Source organism: Corythoichthys intestinalis, chromosome 3 (assembly GCF_030265065.1).
Source record: "Corythoichthys intestinalis isolate RoL2023-P3 chromosome 3, ASM3026506v1, whole genome shotgun sequence".
Taxonomy (NCBI): domain Eukaryota; kingdom Metazoa; phylum Chordata; class Actinopteri; order Syngnathiformes; family Syngnathidae; genus Corythoichthys; species Corythoichthys intestinalis.
Genome location: NC_080397.1, coordinates 32,686,806 through 32,709,013, shown reverse-complemented (window position 1 = coordinate 32,709,013; position 22,208 = coordinate 32,686,806). Strand labels below are relative to the sequence as shown.

General features: G+C 42.2%; 1 protein-coding gene across 1 annotated transcript in view; it reads left to right on the top strand.

The window, feature by feature from the left end:
* Positions 1-22,208, top strand: part of rimbp2b (RIMS binding protein 2b) — a 165,544-nt gene that overhangs the window by 94,199 nt on the left and 49,137 nt on the right. The window contains 3 exon segments of the mRNA XM_057833081.1: positions 8,958-9,047; positions 11,848-11,970; positions 17,326-17,430. Coding sequence (XP_057689064.1) covers positions 8,958-9,047; positions 11,848-11,970; positions 17,326-17,430 — 318 coding nt within the window.

The following is a 22,208-nucleotide window of genomic DNA, read 5'->3' as shown; positions in this document are numbered from 1 at the left end:
TCTCAGATCAAGCCCGCTGATGTCGACATAACATTTTCTCTCTGTGCTTGCTTGTTTTTTTTTGCTGGGTACCTGTTCTACAGACAAGCATATTGATATTTTTTTCAACAAGTTAGTCTGGATGTGGTCTTGCAATATTTACTCTCCAAGCAAGTTTACATGCTTACAGTAGTACAAAATACTTTTAAAGTCAAGAATACCAGAATATTTGGTATTTAAGGCGCATCTGACTACAAATCACTCCCTCCTAAAAATGTGTTTGATAATATATTAACTGTACTGAGCAACAAGATGCAGGCATCGTAACAAAAAAAAAAGAAATACAGTAATTCTAGTCCTAAAAACAATTAGGGAAGACTCGTAGCGTCTCTAATTCGATTGTATTTTAGTCTTTTTTTTTTTTTTTTTTTAATGAATTAGCACCCAGAGATTGCAATAATATAGATATCCACATTTAATATTCAAATCTAGCTTTTTTATTGTAATACATGGATATAAATGCATAGTTTTTTTTTTACTGCACACGCAGTATTGCTCTGAAAAAATATAACCTTTCAAAAACCTTTCTTTGCAAACTAATGAATTATAATTATTCCTTTACTAAATATTAAAAGGCAGCAGTGTTTTTCTTGTCAAAACAAAAATCAGAAGATTTGAGGAAATGGATAAATTCATTTTTTGCAGAACTAGTAAATCATATCAGGTGTGTAAATCTCTCCCTTTTCACATCTTAATTCCTTTTAATGCTCGAATTGTTTGAATGTGAGCCAAATGTCTGCATTCAAAAAACAAGTATTATCTGACTGAATTCACTTACAAAGGAAAGATGGCTTAATGAGGCCCTCTCGCAGCAGCAAAAACAATTACCACACCGTCACAATATGGAACGTCATTAAAAACTATCACACCTTCACAGATTAACATTGTAAAGAGCGGTATACGTTACAATCATAATGTAGAGGTCGGAAAGTATGACAACACCCAACAAGTGAAGTTATATGCTCATATTTATCGACCACGATTGTCCGCTACCAAATGCCAGTGGGCTAATGTGGCTAACTGACACTTGACAAGATCGGCAGACAAGATCCGCAGAGACACCACAAAGCATTTCACTGACTGAGTATACAATGAAACTTAGTCCACCAGATTAAAGCTGTATGCTATAATGTAATACGTTTATACGAGTCTAATTTTTTTTTTTTTTTTTAACAGTGTTGACTTTTGATATCTGATGCATGTCTTTATCTTAGCGCAGGAAACGTAAAGTAGGTAGTACTAATGGCGTATGAGTAGTAAGAGCACATGTACACACGTATTCGCACGTCTGAAAAAGAGCGCATTTGCTCCCACGAAGAAGTAGCGCAGCCAAGTGAGAGATGGAGAGAGAGGGGACAGATTACATTTGCAGATTACATTTGCTGCTTCTGAAGCATAAACAGATGCAACAGCTGGATATAATACCTCTAGTTCGTTTTTGTGTGCATTTTCAATTGTGGTCGAATACTTGGGGCGAGTTTATGTGATTGTTTTTTGATGTTGTGCAGACGCTAACTGTTACTAATTGTTAGTGTTAGTGTGTGCGTTGGAAACGGATATAAATGCAGACAAATAGGGGTTGTGGGGAGTAATATTTTATCAGCGATCAAAAGAAAAGAACGTGGTGGGTGTAGATCGCACTGCTCGGGTTAGCTGAGCCGACTTGAGACGTGGAAGCTCAGAAGGGGGCAGGCATGGATTCCGACAAGGAGCGCGCATAAAACACGACCTGGGGCGAGAGCAAATTAGTCGTGAGCCGTTGATCAGAGATAAATGAAGGAATGCGAGGTAAAACTAGACGTAATACACAGAAGAGTTGATCGGGTGACGAGGTGGCAGCGTTCACTGGCTTTTAAGGATGGCTGATGGTTATTGCCCGCGCCTGTGGCCGCTCCACCCGTCCTAACCTGTAATCAGATAAAAACGTGCACACTAGCCCAAGGTGGGCCAGGCCTCAGGAGGGAGGGCCAGAGGCCCTAACAGTTTGTGTGGACTGTTATTGCTGTATCAGCAGCAAGTTATAAATGCAAATTTGAATTGCTCTTATTGAAGATGAAACTGATTTGATTTAATTTTTATCTTTAGTTTCATTTTGCATGTGTTAATTTCATGAGCAGCTGAATAAAGTCAGCAAACCACTAGGACGTCTGACATCATCATAGCTCGCTGTCTAACTTGGACATAGCTCCAACATCTTAGCGAGGACAGTACAATGACGTATAATACATGTTTTTGGATAGTTATTTTGAGATTTTAGGGGTCTTTAGGGATGTTTAAAGGGTTAATTCCCGATTTACATGGAAATTCGGGTTAGATCGCCAGCGTAGGAGCGGAACTCGTTCGTAACCCGAGGACTAACTGTATAATGTAATTTACGTGATACACTAGCATAACTCCATACACTCCATTTTGCTGTAGTATGAAGGCACAAGGACTCTTAAAACTCAAGTACTTATGCCATGTCTGTTCAGATAAGTTCAACTAGTGTGTACACGTCCTCTATGTGATTGATGGTAAACACAGCCATTGCCATCTGGTTCCTCCACCCTTGTGGGAATTAAGTGTAACTCAGTCCATCAGCTGAGCATGTCTAAGCCCTCACCATAGCAACAAGCATCAACTCTGCCAGTGACACTTGAATATGTACTGTATCTCTGCTAATCAAAGATCAATAGTGGCAGACAGCAGAGTCAACAAGTAGAGGGAGTGCAGTGTCTCCGTGCAGTCCTGTTGAGCTTGCTCGCTGGTCTTGAAGACCTGCTGTCCTGTTCCTCTTAGCTTCAATGGCGAGTTGTTTGCAAACATAACGCCTTCTGTTAAAAGTGTGATTGGCAGCGCTTTTATAGAGGCTGCAGGGCGTGCATTTTATCCTCACAAGTATACTTAAATCGCCTGTCGAAAGATTCACAGCACTCTGAGGATTTTATGTCCAGTAGATGGGGTTTCATTTTGCACGTTGGCTTTCCACTCTATGACTGATCACATTTGGTGCTAGGGTTGGGTGCAGTCAGAAGGTTTAAATGTTCACATGTACCCTTCAGACAGACTCTCTGGGTCATTTGGGTAAAGATATTGCACAAATCAATAAGGATGTTTTTTGTGTGTGGGATGTCTGCTCAGAGCATTGGCAGATGAGGCCGCTGCATCAAGCGAAGGAGAGCGCGGAATGTTTGCTTTATTGCTGTGTTAAATGGCACCACTGAGTCATTCGTCAGTTGGGTTGACATTAAGCACACATCTGTGGTCCACCAAGCTGAGTCAGGCCATGTCTAGACATAACCCACACTTCAATAAACAATAAGAAACAACTCCACCAATGCACTGTAATTGCATCATTTATTCTTTATGTAATTACACAAACAATTAAAAATCAAAACAAAAGATTACCTGAAGATGTTGTCTTACATCAGTGATCACTGCAGACTCAGGGAGGTATTATAGAACGGCCATAGCTATATCAATTGGATTTCCAAACTAATGAATGCCAGCTAATGTGCTGTTTCTTTAATTCATAGATAGTCAGATCTTATCAGTGTATACGTCAGTGGTTTATAACTGGCATTGGATCGAACCCAAGGGGTTCGATAAGTAAGCCTCAGGGGTTCAATGAAGGTTAAAGGGTACCTCGGACTTAAAGACTTATAGGCTCTAATATGCCACAATTGTTCTCTTTTACTAAAATGTTATTAGAAACACATAAAATATTGTCATAGATTTAAAAATCCAAAATATTTAGTACATGTTTTGACCTACGGAGGGCGCCATGTTTTATGCGCGCAATGAACGTTCGGGGTGATGACGTAGTATGTCACTGTCACTAGACGAACACTACTGGGTTAATCCAAATTCCTTCTATGCAGCGAGACGTCCAGCACATGCGCACATAGGTAAAAAGTGGCGAGTACTTACTATTCATGTTTTTATTGAGTCTTTTATTACCTTTTCATTGCCTCAAACTACTTTTTGCATGTTTTCCCTCTCATACCTTTAAGCATTGTGTTTTCTTGTGGTAGTTTAAAGCAGATTGTTGATCTGTTGACCACATTAGTATTTAAACCACCCTCATTTGATATTGCGACATTTAAGTATTTTCTTAAAGAGGATACGACACCAGAAAAAAAGTCTTAAATGGCATTATTATGTGAATTAGAATCATATTTTGAGACGATTCGACCATATACAACAATTTAGCAAAGCGCAGATGACGAGAAATTAGTCTTTTAATCTGCCGGTTAGCCACGCCTACAATTATAGGGCTTTAGCGTCCCCAACAGGTGGATGACGTCAGCGGTAGACTAGGCTCATCGGTTTTACTATTCAGCCCATTGAGGGGGAATTGTTCAGAACGAGGAAAACGAGACGAAGAGAGCTGCAAAATGTCATTGTTTCAGTCTCTCTACTCCCAATATTTTTACAGGATATTCTTTTTATCCAAGTATTTTCCCCAATAGCTAGATAAATGGCTTGAGAAGGACCAGTCAGCCCGTCGAGGGGGAACTATTCACAATGTGGAAAACGCGACGAAGAGAGCGGCAAAATGTCATTGTTTCTGTCTCTTTACTTCAATATTTTTACAGGATATTCTTTTTATCCAAGTATTTTCCCCAATTGCTAAATAAATGGCATGGTCATGACAAATAACTTGTGCTAAATGGAATATAAAATAATAAAAATCCATTTATTCAAGACGACATGGCAAAATTACTCCATAATGGTCAAAACAGTCGACTTTACCTTTACTGTCACACCTGCCGAACGATATTTTATGACACCTAAATCGGACATATGTCATTTCCCTTCCCCGGCTTCGGAGAATGTAAACAGACCAGAAGGAGTGACAGTTAGCCGACATGCTAACCCGAACCGAGGGATGTTTCAAAGTCTTCGAAGTGGAAAATCACACATAACTAGCCTGGATTATTTGACATGACGACCCGGTTGTCGAGTTTCTTTGCGGATCGGCAAACCGCCCGGCGGAGAGCAATTTACAGTTCGTTCCCTGGAGGAGGGTGGCTGGAATTGTTGTGTAGCTAACGTGCTAACAGTTAACTGCTAATGAGCGTGAGGATAGCTTTTTACATGCCTATCAATGATCAAACGTAAGTAGTCCTTTATTTAAAGGAATTTTATAGTGTTTACTTTGTAATCACTGTATTCGTATTTGACATAATACAAAACAAGATGTTTACTCACTTCCTTGTAAGTCCAATGGTCCCACAGTAAATATCCACGGTGAATGGGAACCTTTTGAAACTCCAAAAAGGCGCATACGCCTCTCCCGCATACAGAATGATTTTTCTGCAGCCGTTTGGCTGGCGTGATGCAAAAAATAAAAGTATTAATCCGCAAAATCAGCTGAATCCTTCGTCCTCATACACAACAGTACACTGTAGCGTGAAGAAGACGTCTTCTACCGTACACGTCACAGCGCCCTCCTCCTCAATGCGAGACCGAAGCCGGAAGTCACTCATTTTCCTGGCGCGGGATTCAAAAAACTAAATAAATATAGCGATCGCTTCCACACACATCCAAGCGGTCCATATCATTCAGGAGCATAAAATACCGCGTGTATTATGAAATAAACATGCTTTTTCGTGTCACAAGCACTTTATTAAGGCATCTTTAGTATGTTCTGTCAGTATGCATCTAAACAAAACAAGCTGAAAGCGCACAGTAGTATTTTGGGTGTCAAATTCGCCTCTTGTAGGATGTTTCGCCAATATTGCACATTTTGGCAGGACACTGTTTTTTTTCCTACTCTCGTCTTGTTTTATCCCGTCTTTCCTGTTCATTTTGCTTTTGCTGCTTGTTTTGTGAAATATCGACAGTGCTGTGAATGTTCCTCTCAGGTTCAAATTGTATGGGCTGGACAGATGACATGTTTATGTCGCTAGAGTAATATTCTTGAAGCCCGGCAGCATAACCATGTGACGTCACTGCCCTGCGACGTCTACAACAATGGTGACCTACTAGTGAAATATTTTTTACAAATTATATAATAACGGAAACATCAAGAGGGCTTTCAATATCAAATTATTTTAACTCATAATAACGGTTATCTTTTAAGAACTACAAGCCTTTCCGTCCGTGGATTCCTTTAAGAAATGCAGAGCCCTATTTTGTACGCTGACAAAATCTACGCATAGTTGCATCTTAGACCAGGTTTTGGACTGGTTTGCCCTCAATTTACAGGCTTTATTCAACATCTTTCAAGAGCTAGCTCTCTATCTCATGGCAGGAGAAATCTGTTTGCTCAGTGGAAGGTTGACTGGTACTTAGTATAAGGGAGTGTAACAGACCCACAGACAACGAGAACTGCGTAGATAATTAAAAAAAAAATTAATTAAAAAAACATTTGCTTCATTTTACGCCATGAAAATAGTATGTGATGCAAGGATGCAACAATAAAATGAGAATGTAGACATGAAAACAATGTGAAATGAAATGAGTTTCATTTTCCAATCTAAAAAAAATCTACAAAAATTATATTATTAACAAAATTATTTGTCGTAAATTCAAAATCTGGAAGAAATTTGAACTGGATTCACTTAGATGTTAGCATGCTCGGATTTCAATTCGTTACTGATGATATTATATTATGAAATTCCGGAGGGTTCCGTGAATGAAACTCGTGGGGTTCGGTACCTTCAACAAGGTCAAGAACCACTGGTATACGTAATACTGTCCTCAGTCTTTTTTTTTCGTCAAGGTTGCTTATCCCTCACACTGGTTTCCAAACATCAACATGCTCATTAGTGAGCATTATTTATAGTCTACACAACCACATTCTGTCCTAAACATTCAAGCATTTCACTCTTTTGCCTATGTTTTAGAGTGTCTTATGCTTTTTACATGTTATTCAGCTCCCACTAACGGGCTAACCTAGTGCAGAATATGAAACAAACAAAAAAACTTGTACAACCCAGTCCAGATTAGCAGCGGGTACAGTATGAATTCAGAAACAGGTTTTGTTGAAGAAAATGATAAATCTGCCTTCTCAGGCAGTAAGCGTGACTGCAGTGGAGAACACACGTTCACTGGGTGTAGATGAAGCTTGAACGCATAAATATGTGAAACGAGAAAAAGTCGCAAATATTACATAGGGGTAAGGTAGCTGTGAGCAGCCATGCACTTTACATACATGTACCTTAGCTGGGAGCTACGTCGCAGCAGTAGTATAAATTTTTCTATTGATTATAATTTGATGTAGATGAGGCAAAACAATAAGGATTTCCTTATTTGTAAAACCGATTCTAAAACAAGAGATGCTTTTAACACTGTTGATTTTAACAGACGCGGCAACGTGCTATTTAAAGTACGTAGCTGCTTATATAGCAACATTAGCCCGTCGTAATAATATGACTTACTCTTGTACGATTCCATCCATCCATCCATCCATCCATCCATCCATCCATCCATCCATCCATCCATCCATCCATCCATCCATCCATCCATCCATCCATCCATCCATCCATCCATCCATCCATCATCTACCACTTAATCCGGTGTCGGGTCGCGGGGGTAGCAGAAGACAGATGTACTAGTAATTTAATGTTTTACTTACCTGGTTCTGACTGGTTAGAGGACTGGCGCAGCGTGTCAAATACATGGCACTCAGCTATGCTGTACTCGGCACTTGTATTCCATGAAGCCGGAGGTGTTTAAACATATTGGTCATGTCACCTTTGGATGATATAGCTGTGTGGCAAATGTTGCACTGAACTGATTGTCATTTTTGTTTGTGAAGTTGAGCCAAACTTTTGAGCCCCGCCACATTGTGTCCATGGTTGAAATCAAGCTGCAATGCACAAACACACGCTTCATGCGGCTTCTTCTTCATGGTGTTTGGCAGCTATTTTTTTCCCAATCGGCGGTCAGGGCATCGAAACATGGAATCGAAATTTAAAGATTCGAACGGTCCTGGGAACATCAGAGTGTTAGTCCCGGATCCTATCAATGCTCGATGCCCAACCCTAATTGTGATGCCACACTGGATGCTTTAATAATGATAAATGTAACCTCCTAAACCTTGGGTGTCCAAACCTGTCCTCAGGGGCCGCTGTGGGTCCTGGTTTTTGTTCCTACCAATCGAGCACAGACAGTTTAACCAATGAAGTTTGTGCTAAAACAAGCAGAACCTGACTGCAATCAACTGATTACACTTGTGAGACACTAGATTGGTGAAAAGATGTCTTCTTGTTTTGTAGAAATGAAATCCAGCACCAACTGCGGCCCTATGTGGAATAGTTTGGACACCACTGTCCTAACCTAATCTCTACATTCACGTTGAAGGCAACATGCAGTATTGGCCCAAAACCAATAATGAAAAACTGATGTCGATATTATCCGATATAATTTTAAAATGCTTTTATCGGCCGATTTTATTTGCTGCCCCATAATATTGCACAATTCTAGAATGGATGGACTGATTTGTTTAATAAGATTGGCACATCCGTAAATGAAAACACTGAAGCATTGTATTGTCCAAAACTGCACTCATTTTCGTTATGTTTTTTTATTTGTTGATTATAAATAGACATTTGCGACAAGATAATCATTAGTAAATGTAAATATCTATTTTTGGTAATATGTTACATATTATATGTATGTATTTGAAAAATACGTTTGAAAAAAGGAATTATTATTTATAGGATAGCAGGCAAAAATATCTCTAGAGATCTAATTGCCATGATTTTGGCAACAATCAATTTCAGAACTCATTCACAATGGGCTAACATAACGGAAGTTGTTTTGTTAGAGAATGTTTTATGACATGTAGGGAAAAAAAATCACTGAGCCCTCTAAAAATGAGTAATACTGCCTCTATCAATGTGTCGCTGATAACCGTAGCTGAGTTCAGTGGACTATATTAATCGACATCATGTACCCTAAATTTTCTTCTCTTTTTTTATGCATAGGAGAATGAGATTCAAGACTTTTTCCAGGAGAATACACACTTAAGCCTCCAGTTTTTCAACGGCAGTCACAAATCATCTGAATATGAGAGGGTAAGAAGAGACAACCAAGATGCACACTTGCTGTCTTACCTGAAATGAAATGAGCCAATGGTGATTTTGCATGTATAAACTGAATCTGACTTTTTATTGTTAATTGAGTAATAAGAATGTAATATACAACAATTTGTTTGTTGTAAGTTGTTTGTGATAACTTTTCATCTCTAAATTTCAGGCAAACATTTAGTTTATACATACAGTACATTCTTAAAATCAGAACATATTAACACTAGAAGTCCCAGAGAATTCTTGTACTCCTAATAGTCCCAAACAATGGCCGATTTGGCCTTACTTTACCCCGGAAAAACCCAGAGGTGGCCAAAATGGCCCAAGTGCTTTTGAATTGGCAAGTCATTGTCCGACAGACAAGAGCCATTCATATATGGGAATATTAGGAGTATTTGTCTTAGGGAAAGGCTGATTCAGCCTTTGCTGGGTTTTCTAGTGTTAAAAGGTTTCACGGGCTGCAGTATCTGACATGTGACATGAACAAGTCTTCCGATTATGACCAAAAAAAAAAAAAAATCTTTTGTCCCAATGACCTTAAAAGTGAATACACAGAATACAACCACTAAATCAACAAAAAAGCTCAGTCTCTATGGGCAGTAAGTCAATTACATGAATGAATTTATTGGCAGATAGTTGCTGTTGGGGTTGAAGAGTAGGATGCTATTTATTGATGTCCTCTCAGGACTATGGGGCAGCTCTTGAGGCTGGTGTCTCTCAATTGTTATCACTGTGGCTGATTATCAGGGAAGTACTTGGCATGCCTTAATTCTGCACAAGTGGTGTTATTCTTACCTCTGAATAAAGTATGAAACCACAGTATCTTAGTTACAGTAAATCAATTTATGGTTCAGTACATTGCTAACTTTATTTGTAACCCATTCTAATGATTGTCCCTGTTTTCATTTTGACACAAGTTGGTCAACAGTTGGGTGCACACATTAGATTTTGTGATTTACCTTTTCACCGGGAATGAGTTGGCATTTGTGGCTTCTTTCTCTAAAAATGATGACATAAACCACTCCTTGTTACTCATTGATATTTCAGAACATAAGAGAGAATATGAAGTGTAAGGAAAAATTATACTCTGTAGCCCCTTTCACATACGCCTGAACACAGTTTAAATCCTAGGATTTAAACGAGCAGCCCTTGTATTTGAAAGAAATTTCCCCAGTCGACTGACACGGAGATTACGCAGACATTTAATGGGTCGCGTCTTAGTATAATGTCCGGGACTTTCCCAGGAAGCGGTACACATGAAAGCAAGCGGTTAATTGCCGGGTCAAAGCACAATGGCTGATGATGTAAATATCATGGCAGGCCGATCATCACTTCCTCTTTCTTTGCAGTAAGATGAAAAGTGGTAAACAAACATGACAATTATCAACATAGCAAGCTGGAAATAGCTAAATTAAACTGAAAACATAACGAAATTAAATTGCTACTGGATCGTAGAGCCGAGGAGGAGAGTCCATAGTCCATCTTTGGAAATGTCTAGTTTGTTTTGTTGCCGACGTTAGGTTCCGCAACTGCGGAAACAAGGTTGTACCTTAAAGCAGGAAACAACGGAGGGATGCATTCAAGGCTTTATTAAATACAAACAAAAATACACACGATCGTAGAAAAGGGAGAATAACACAATGGGTTCGTGACAGTAGGTCGACGGGGATATGGCCCAAACACAAAAAAGATTGCTAAAATCAAATAAAACTTTTTTGCATTCAAAAACTTTTTTTTTATGATTGAATTTTTTTTTTTTTTTTTTTTTTTTTTTATTGAAGTGATTTTTCTTTTGAAAATGTTTTTTTGTATAAAGCAACTTAATTTTTGATTGAATAATAAAGACACAAATGTCCTAGCCAAAATGTGGCCCAAACACCAAACACAAAAAAATGGAAAAATTGACTACAAAAAAAAAAAATTATATGTATATATATATATATATATGTGTGTGTGTGTGTGTGTATATATATTTGTGTATATATATATGTATGTATACATATACATATATATATATATATATATATATATATATATATATATATATATATATATATATATACTGTATATATATAAATAGCTTTCAAATGCATTTTTTTAGGTTTCAAATTTATTTTTGCATTCAAACACCTTTTAAAAATTTTTTAATTTTTTTTTATTGAAGTGACGTTTTTCTTATTGAAAATATATACTTTGATTGAGGCAACTTTTTGTTCTGATTGAAGCTTTTTTTTTTTTTTTTTTTTTTTTTTTTTTTTTGGATCAAATAATGAAGACACAAATCTACCTCCATATGGCACCGCCCAGGGGATACAATTTTTGACTGAGGTAACTACATTGGCACGACACCGGCGGGCGTACCATATTTAATGGATGATGATCTTGGTGAAAAGTATAGCTGTCCTGCCAGCAGCCTAATTTAGAATTCCCCTCAATAATAATGGGAGACAAAAAAAAAAACAAAAAAAAAAACGCACATTTTCAACGTATTATTTTGAATATTCTTGTAGTTAATTTTATTGCATACACTGCGTTTCTGGGTCATCAACATCTTGTGCCCCCCCTGTCCCAAAAGTAAAACTCCGCCTATGGATGAAATGACCCTGTTCCTCTGGAGTAATTTCACCATCACAGTCCAAACACTGTGTATTTGACAGCCAGAGCATTGTGACACCAAAATAAAACTTATCTTCATGGCAAACGCCATGGTTTTCACCCGGTAAAACAAACAAAACTAACAACAGCTGTGTAGTCAAAGCTTTGTTCTCTCCTTGTGTTGTGTGCACAGGTGAAGTCTGAGTATGCCCAACTCAAAGATACGCTTGGTGCTGTGACGCAGGAGAGAGATTTAGCCCTGTGGGAGAGAAACCAGCTCCAAGGCAAACTGGAGAACCTAGAGCAGGTGCTCAAGGTAAGAAAGGAGCTCAGATGTGAAGAGTATGTCTTGCTCAGGTTCTCAATTCGAGTCCTTTTATCAGCACGACACTTCAATGTGCTAATCTACCTCATACTGGCTGTCTTATGGCTCGCCTAATGTCCCTGACGTGTCTGTTGCCTTCTAGTGTCGTGCTGGAAGGTCTGACCAGGAGAAGTGAAAAAGCAGAAGCTCAGAGTTTCTCCCTTCTATTCCAATATTTCATATTTTTCCCATCCCCATTTGCCTCTTTCCCTGCTAGAATCAAAAGGTATCACAGCTTTGTCCAACCAGGAAGCAGTGTTGTTCAGTCATTGGTGGAATGTTTAAAGCTGTATTGTAAGAATGCTCACCTGGCAACAGAGTGGAGAATGTGATTGATGCATGAGGCGGAGTGGAATAGCAAGGCCGGGTCACCCATATGATGATAATGTCACCAACACACATTAACCCTGAGCTTCTGCTGGCACCCTTGTATTGGCTTCTTTCACTTTATACGTAGTGTCACAAATGAATGGATGACAGGTGTATTATACTCCATTCAGTCCTTTTGTATGGAAGTTATGGATGATCACAGACAAGGAGGCACACTTTGGAATTTGCTCACCCTTTTCATGTAACTCGACTCCACACTGAAAATGCAAAATACACTCTGTGTTACCCAAAGGGTGAAGCAAACGTAGCTTGATGCATATTGATGTTTTTTGTCCTCATCCATATGTACTTTAGTTTAATTATTGATCTGATTACTGCTGCTGATCACTTGGTATGGACTGTTGTCACATAGCGGTTGTTGTGATAAAGTGTGTGGATGCTGAGAGACGAGCTTTCTTCAGGTGAAAGGTGTACGCCAACAGGGACTGATTATTAGTGGCTCATTCTGAAAGGGCATTGATCTCCCACCAGCTGCACAAGTCAGCGATGTGAAACTGTGGAGTACCATCAACTATATTCTTTGTGTGCATCCTGAGGGACAACCATTTACACTAATACCATTGTAATTAAACAGCTGCTTGTTTTTGCTTTCGTTAAGAAAAAAGGAGAGTGACAATGAGCTGCTACTATTCTCAACCCAAACTCAGTGTCAAATTCAAGGCTCGGGGGCTAGAGTAGACCCACCACATCAATTTTTGTGGCCCTTGAAAGCAAATCATGTGCATCGACTTTTTATCAAGTAAAATTTTAAACTGTAAAAGAGGTTTTTATCACCACTTAGAGCTGATTATACTGCAAATTCCGGAGCGAATTTCACGGACAGCCTCAGAAAAATCATAGAATGAATTAACTGAACTCCTAAAATGTTGAAAAAAAATCTTGCTTATGATTTAATGCAATGTAACCTTAATTCTTGATATTTCTGCTGTTCATATTACACAAACATACAGTATATGACTCTCAGTGTGAAGGGTACACGTCCGTGACATCGCATGCATGTGCACTATGACATGTTAATTTGCTTGCTTTTGTGGTGACTTTATTTTGGCGATTTTATGCTTTTTTTTTTAATACATGGACAATAAGAATCTGATTGTCCTTATGGTCTGAACAGTTTAATGTATCACACGGGAGTGTGATTTACTCCCATTGTGGTTGTTCATTATGTTTTATTCTAGAGATTGACCGATATGAGATTTTCCGGACCGATACTGATTATTATTAGTTAGAGGGCCCGATAACCGATTTTTGGAGCCGATATTCATTTGCAGCAAAAGTGTAAAAATTGGCGTAAAAATTTATAATATTGCAAACGCTGAACTTCATTGAAATGCCTAAAGCATGTTTATTGAATCACACAAATGAAAAAAAATAATTGCTCCATATTTAAACCACCCTTATACAATATTACTATGTTTAAGTATTTTCTTATAGTATCTTTTGTACGGTGTGTCTGTATGCATCTAAACAAGACAAGCTGAAAGCGCATGGTAGTACTTTGGTTGTCAAATTTGCATCATGTACAGTGGGGCAAATAAGTATTTAGTCAACCACTAATTGCGCAAGTTCTCCCACTTGAAAATATTAGAGAGGCCTGTAATTGTCAGCATGGGTAAACTTCGACCATGAGGGACAGAATGTGGAAAAAAAAAAAACGGAAAATCACATTGTTTGATTTTTTTTTAAGAATTTATTTGCAAATCATGGTGGAAAATGAGTATTTGATCAATACCAAAAGTTCATCTCAATACTTTGTTACGTACCCTTTGTTGGCAATAATGAAGGCCAAATGTTTTCTGAACTCTTCACAAGCTTTTCACACACTGTTGCTGGTATTTTGGCCCATTCCTCCATGCAGATCGCCTCTAGAGCAGTGATGTTTTGGGGCTGTCGTCGGGCAACACAGACTTTCAACTTCCTCCACAGATTTTCTACGGGGTTGAGATCTGGAGTCTGGCTAGGCGACTCCAGGACCTTGAAATGTTTCTTACGAAGCCACTCCTTTGTTGCCCTGGCTGTGTGTTTGGGATTATTGTCATGCTGAAAGACTTCAATGCCCTTGCTGATGGAAGGAGATTTTCATTCAAAATCTCTCGATACATGGCCCCATTCATTCTTTCCTTTACACATATCAGTCATCCTGGTCCTTTTGCAGAAAAACAGCCCCAAAGCATGATGTTTCCACCCCCATGCTTCACAGTGGGTATGGTGTTCTTCGGATGCAACTCAGTATTCTTTCTCCTCCAAACACGAGAACCTGTGTTTCGACCAAAAAGTTCTATTTTGGTTTCATCTGACCATAACACATTCTCCCAGTCCTCTTCTGGATCATCCAAATGCTCTCTTTTATAAATCCATCTTTTGTCTTATCTTTCCATTCCAACAATAATACAGAAAAATATGGCATATTTTGGAGATGGTTTGAATTGCAATTAATTACGATTAATTAATTTTTAAGCTGTGATTAACTCGATTAAAATTTTTAATCGTTTGACAGCTCTAATTTTTACACACCTATGCTGCCTATGAACATAGTGGTGGCTCGTTAACTAATTATATTTACCCGTGGACACCATGTGGGGGGCCTGATAACCAAGAAGAAAGATAGGGGACGCAAGCAGAGAGGATTATGCTATTGTTTTAACCTGATAGCCTCTCGTGCGGTATTAAGAAGCAGAAGCTATTTTTTGTGCCTTTGTTCGCCTTTGCTCATACATGTCTGTTGTTTGCTTTGTTGAACTGTAGTGAATTATTTCGTTTGTTGATAACGTGTAGATCAGATGTGTATGGATAAGCGTTCATAGTCCAGAAGCATCGGATACATATCTGATTTGTACCCACATATGGAAGAGGCTCAGTTCAGATTTAAAAAAAAAAATCAAACTTGGAATGTTCATACCACATGAAAATATCAGATTCGTATCGCATATGGGCAAAAAAAAATTGGAATGACGAGCGGTGTAAACTTAGGCTTATACAGATTCGCAGTCAGGCTGGCCCCCCGAAGTAAATTGTAACTACAATGCCTGCGGAAAAAGGAATATGAAACCTCTGCTATTGAGTTTCAATTACACAGTAATAAGTTTGAAATAAGATTAAGAATGATAAACCGATACGAACGGATATCCGGTTTTACAGGTGAGAGATACAGCTGTATCGATAGTAAAGTTACCATTCGACAGTAATTAGCCATTAAATAGTCAATGAACCGATAGGAGAGATAGAATTCGGCTATCGCGAGCACAAGAATCGGCCTCTAATGCCTAGTTCAATGCATTGCTTAATATGATAACAATTTTGCTTTTACTTCACATGCTGCGCATGTGTCATTCACCACACAGCGCACTTAGATTGAGACTGTAATATGGACAAGCACCACTCGCAGTCGTGGTTGCCTCAACTTCTCATGCATTTCCGCAGAATCGCTACTAGTCGCCGTCATTACCCGATCGTCACGGGCATGTCATAAGAATGCGAGAGCTTACAAAACCACTGTAACGCACGCTCCGTAGCTTTTTCTTCACAGCCCAAAACGAAACTAGTAGTGGCAACGAAGCAACATGCTAAAACAATGGACAGTTTGAGCACCGACGCCAGCGACGTGCAGCGATTTATCTTCAACACACCCAGGAAAACAAAAGTCGGAGTTTGAAGTGATGAAGGGAGCCAGATCTGTTCGCATGGGACAGAGCTAGTGTGAAGTGTGGAGTGTTTTTTTGGAGTTTTTAACCTTGAAAACTAACTCACTACAATGGTGGAAAGGGCAGCGTGACCCTCTGGAGATTTTGTTTCCACGAAACGCAGTCTACTTAAAGATGAACATGTGGATTAGTTGATCTTGCTCAAGAAAAATCTGCCCTTCCAAAAAGATATGGACATTGATGATGAATAAAAAATGTGGAAGCACAGGCATAAGTGAATGACTTTGCTGTGTATAAGGTTAAAGTAATGATTATTGACCTGTCCGTCTAAAATGCCATGTTTTTATTCCCCCAATTATACCAGTGGTAAAGCATAATTTATTATTTATTCATGATAACACTAGCAGGTTTTCTTCTTTCTTTTTTTCTTTTTTTTCTAGAGCTGCTGCGTATAATTAATATTTTTTGTTTGTAAGATGTTTACGTTGAAAGTTTGCACTTAAATTACTTACCTCTTTTGTTCAAAACACCAGGAAATACAGTAATTGAATTACTGCCTAATTTTTTTCTTTTTTCATAAAGAATAAAACATAACATTGGTTTGAAATTTTGTTGTTTAATTTTGCCATTAGAAATGTGGTCTTTTTTATGTTTAAAATACTGTACGAACACACACAACAAATGTTTACTATCGTATCGTTTTCACTCTGTTTCGAACAGTATCGTTCTTAAACTGTATCAAATCGTATCGAATCGCTCGGCCTTAAAAATGTATCGTTTTTGAATCGAATCGTAACCTGTGTATCTAGATACATATCGAATCGGCTTCATGCCAGAGATTCCCAACCCTAGTTTGAAAAGATTATAAATGGAAAAACCTTAAAAAGCCTTCTCTGTCTGTCTTACAGGCTGATTCTGTATTGTACCAGGCAGCATTATCGTTCTTTATGGTTATCTTTTGGGATTTTCATTCGGCAACAGCATCTCTCAGCATTCACACATAATTTACGAGGGAACTGCTCTTTGTAGTCTGGGTTGCTCTCGTCCTTAAGGGTGTCAATTAGGTCAGTACGCTGCACTATACACTGTTAACCAGCTTGTGCGTGTGAGACACGAGTGGGCATGTAACACTTGCATTGAGCGGAATGCATAGTGAAAAGACCGGGGATGCACTTTGCGTTGGCTCTTAGTACCACTAACATTAGTCGTCTTTATGCCCTCCCCACATCATCTCCCTCTTTCCCTGCTTCTCCAACCTCTCATCCCCTGCGGACAGCATATGCGTGAGGCTGCGGAGCGGAGGCAGCAGCTCGAGTTGGAGCATGAGCAGGCCTTGGCTGTACTCAATGCAAAGCAGCAGGAGATTGACCTGCTTCAGAAGGTAAGAGAGGTTAGGTTGTTCAAAGAAAAAGCTACAGAGTTCTTGACAGTCGCTCTTGTTTGCTCAGTCGGTGTTAGCAAAAGAGCTTTTCTGCTATCTGAGCCTGACACAATAAAAGTGAAAGTCAACTGAAAGAGTCCTCTCACTAGGCATCCCTCCAACAATTTGTCATCCCTGGCACGGCTACAGCTCTCCAGTTTGCCCCGATTCCTCAGTTCTCTCTTCCCCACCTAATCCTATCTGAAACATTGATCTGTCACAAACAAGCAAATCACGCACCCCAATTGCAGAGTAGTTATGACACCTTTTAGAGGCCTGCGCCTACAAAAGTGCTGGCCAAGGCCGTTTTGGTGCCTGGCCTTTCTTTTTTGTGCACTGGAGCTGACTTTAATGTCAAAGTGAGTGGAGCAAAGGCTGAGATTGTTGATAGTGTGAACGTGATAAGAATTGTCACCACTTCTTTCTGTGTGCTGTAGTCTTTGCGCTGACTTCACAGTCGGCCACTTTCAGGCAGCATTTTCTCTCATTAGCAGAAGCTCATTACAGCTTATCTGCTTTCAGACGCTTTGCATTCCCCTAAATTAATTGCCAGCAAAATAGATTTATGAATGTGTTAAGTCAACGGATGCTTTTATATGTTCTCTCAACAGATGCTCCTTTTTCTTAGAAGAAATACATTTTCTGCCACATTCTTTTAATCATTTAATAGTTTGCTATTACCCTAACGACGATAGACCAACACAGCACCATAGACGGTTTTCTCAGCAGTCATTTTGGTTGACAAATGACATCCTTTAAGGCTTTAACAAGCAAAACTGTTAGGGTTGCGTGAGCAAGAGAGGATCCCGGAGCAGACACACAGGGGTGAGATGCGTGCTCTTTTTATTAGTGATCACAAAAGTGTGGCGAGGGCTGGTGACTTGGCTCGGGGTAGTTGAGCTGGCGTGAGGCAAGGGAGCTCGGAGGGAGACAGGCGTGGAATCCGACAAGGGGCGCGCAGAGAACAGGTCCTGGAGCGAGAGAAAAAAACAAGTCGTGAGCCGGTGATCAGAGGAACGTATCTAAGTAATGCGAGAAACAACTGACGGTGGAACCAGACGAGTTGATCGGGCGACGAGGTGGAGCGTCTGCTTGGCTTTTAAGGCTGGCTGATGTTAATTGCCCTCAGGTGTGGCCGCTCCACTCGTCTGACCTGTAATCAAGTAAAAACATGCACACCTGCTGGAGGTGGGCATGTCTCAAAAGGAAGGGGAAGAGGACCTAACAGGACCCCCCCCCCTACGGGCGCCACCTGGCGCACGACGAAGAGCCCCGGGATGGGCACGGTGGAAATCCCGGATGAGCACGCGGGACAACACCCACCGGGCCGGGATCCAGGACCGCTCCTCCGGGCCATAGCCCTCCCAGTCAACCAGGTACTGGAGCCCCCGGCCACGGCGGCGAACATCCAGAAGCCGCTCCACCCTGTAGGCCGGATGCCCGTCGACCGACAGAGGCGGTGGAGGGGGCGGAACAGGGGGGGCCAACGGACTTGTGGAAACCGGCTTGACGTGGGAGACATGGAACGTGGGGTGCACCCGGTAATGAGCAGGGAGCCGAAGACGCACTGCGTTGGGGTTTACCACCTTGATGACCTCAAAGGGGCCTACGAACCGGGGGGCGAGCTTCGCCGACTCAGTCTTCAGCGGCAAGGACTTCGAAGAGAGCCACACCTTTTGACCAACCGTATAGGCCGGCGCAGGTGTGCGGCGGCGGTCAGATTGGGCGCATGACTTCTCGGAGGCCCGTAGGAGCGCGGAGCGTGCCTGTTCCCAAACCCTGGAGCAACGATTGATATGCGTCTGGACCGACGGAACCGCAATGTCTTGTTCCTGCGTGGGAAACAATGGAGGTTGGTAGCCCAAGGAGCAGAGGAATGGGGACATACCGGAGGAGGCGTTTGGCAGAGAGTTGTGCGCATATTCTATCCACGGAAGCTGGTCGCTCCAGGTGTTAGGACGGGCCTGTGTGGTACAGCGGAGGGCCGCTTCGAGCTGCTGGTTCGTGCGCTCGCATTGCCCGTTTGTTTGAGGGTGGTACCCCGACGACAGACTCACCCCGATACCCAGTGCAGTGCAAAATGCTCTCCAGACCTGAGATGTGAATTGCGGTCCTCGGTCGGAGACAATGTCTGCTGGGATGCCGTGTAAGCGGAATACATGGTGAGTGAGCAAGTCTGAAGTTTCCTTGGCCGAGGGAAGCTTGCGAAGGGGGATGAAATGGGCTGCCTTGGAGAATCTGTCTACCACGGTGAGAATGACTGTGTTACCTCTGGAAGGGGGGAGACCGGTGACAAAATCCAGAGCGATGTGTGACCAAGGGCGGCTTGGAATTGGTAAGGGGCGGAGGAGTCCAGAGCTGGGCTTGGTGGAAGTTTTGCTGCGGGCGCAAACTGTACAGGCGAGGACAAATGACCTTGTGTCTTCCGACATGGATGGCCACCAAAACCGCTGGCGCAGCACGGCGAGTGTCCGTCTGATGCCGGGGTGGCAGAAGAGGCGGGACGAGTGTGCCCACTCCAGCACCTGGGAACGTAGGGACTCGGGAACAAAGAGATCAGACTGAGGGCCCTCTCGGGGGTCCGGGTGCTCACCGTGGGCTTCCTTCACCATTCCCTCGATCTCCCACTCCATCGAAGCAAGGAAACAGGTCTGTGGGAGGATGGGTGCGGGCTCTTCCCTTGGTTCGCTGGCCTGGAACTGACGTGAAAGGGCATCTGGCTTGGTGTTTTTTGAACCTGGGATGTAAGACAGAGTAAAGTAGAAACGGGAGAAAAACATGGCCCACCTCGCCTGTCGTGGATTTAGTCGCTTGGCTGACTTCAGGTATTCGAGGTTCTTGTGATCAGTTAACACAAGGAAGGGTTGCGATGTTCCCTCCAGATGGTGGCGCCATTCCTCCAAGGCCAACTTGACTGCCAGGAGTTCTCTGTCTCCGATGGTGTAATTGCGCTCTGCAGGAGACAGTTTGCGGGAGAAGAAGGCGCATGGGTGAACCTTACCATCGGCAGGCCTCCGTTGTGACAGCACTGCCCCCACGCCCGTCTCTGAAGCGTCAACCTCTACAATGAACTGAAGCGATGGGTTAGGAGGGGCCAATATAGGTGCCGAAGTGAAACGGGCCTTGAGGTCACTGAAAGCGGAGCCGGCAGGATCAGACCAATGGAATTGTGTGGCGGTAGAGGTGAGGGCTGTGAGGGGAGCTGCAATCCTGCTGTAATTTCGGATGAACCTTCTGTAATAATTGGCGAAGCCGAGAAAGCGCTGGAGCTGCTTTCTGTCAGAGGGGCGTGGCCATTCCAGGACTGCCTTAACTTTCGCTGGGTCCATTCGCAATTGGCCCTTGCCAACGATGTAGCCAAGAAATGTGGTCTCGTTGACATGAAACTCACATTTCTCAGCCTTTACAAAGAGTCTGTTCTCGAGAAGACGTTGGAGAACTTTATGGACATGATCTTTGTGTTCAGAGGGGGTGCGTGAGAATATCAGGATGTCATCAAGGTAGACCACCACAAATCTGTTGATGAAGTCTCGGAGGACGTCATTAACCAAGTTCTGAAAAACTGCAGGGGCGTTAGTGAGGCCAAAAGGCATGACCAAATATTCATAATGCCCCAGGGGCGTATTAAATGCAGTTTTCCACTCGTCCCCCTCTCTGATGCGGACGAGGTGATAAGCGCTGCGCAGGTCGAGCTTTGTGAAAATCGTAGCACTATGGAGGGGGGTGAAAGCGGAGTCCATGAGTGGAAGAGGGTACCTATTCTTGATGGTGATGTCGTTTAGGGCTCGGTAGTCGATGCAGGGCCGCAGGCCACCATCCTTCTTGCCTATGAAAAAGAAGCCTGCGCCGACCGGGGAGGAGGAGGGACGGATGGTGCCAGTGGCCAGGGATTCGGAGATGTACTTCTCCATCGCCTCCCTCTCCGGTTGTGAGATGTTGAATAGCCGACCCTTGGGCAGAGCAGCACCAGGAAGGAGGTCGATGGCGCAGTCGTACGGACGATGCGGAGGGAGCGACATCGCACGATCCTTACTAAAAACCTGCCAGAGCTCGTGGTAGCATTCCGGGACAGTTGAGAGGTCTGGTTGCTCCAGCTTCTGAGCGGGACAGGATGGCACTAGAGCAGATTTGAGACAGTTAATGTGGCAGAACGGACTCCAAGCGGTTACCTTGGGAAGGGACCAGTCTATGGTGGGATTATGTTTCTTGAGCCAAGGTAACCCAAGGACCAAGGGTGTGCGGGGACTCACAAAGACTAGGAAAGTGCTCACCTCTTGGTGGTTGCCTGACAGGAGCAGCTTGATGGCCTCAGTTTTCTGATCCACACTGAAGAGGAGCTGCCCGTCGAGTGCAGTGGTCCTCAATGGCACGGGGAGCGGGTGCGTAATCAGCCCTAATTGTGCCACGAGCTCTTGATCAATAAAGTTCTCGTCTGAACCGCAATCAACTAGGGCATCTACCGAGCGTGACTGGCCCCGCAAAGAGAGGGTAGCTGTGAGCTGCAACCGACCCGAGGAGTTGTGTGACATGTGGCTTACAAGTAGCGTCTCTACTGGTGAACCTGGACGCACTGGGCAGCTACGCAGAAAATGACCACTTTTCCCACAGTAAATACACAAGCGTGCGTCAAACCTACGCATGCGCTCCTCCCGAGACAGCCTGATGCGCCCCAGTTGCAGTTGCTCGGCGTCTACAGCAGGGGGCGATATCGCGGGTGCAGCGCCTGTGGCCTGGAGAGG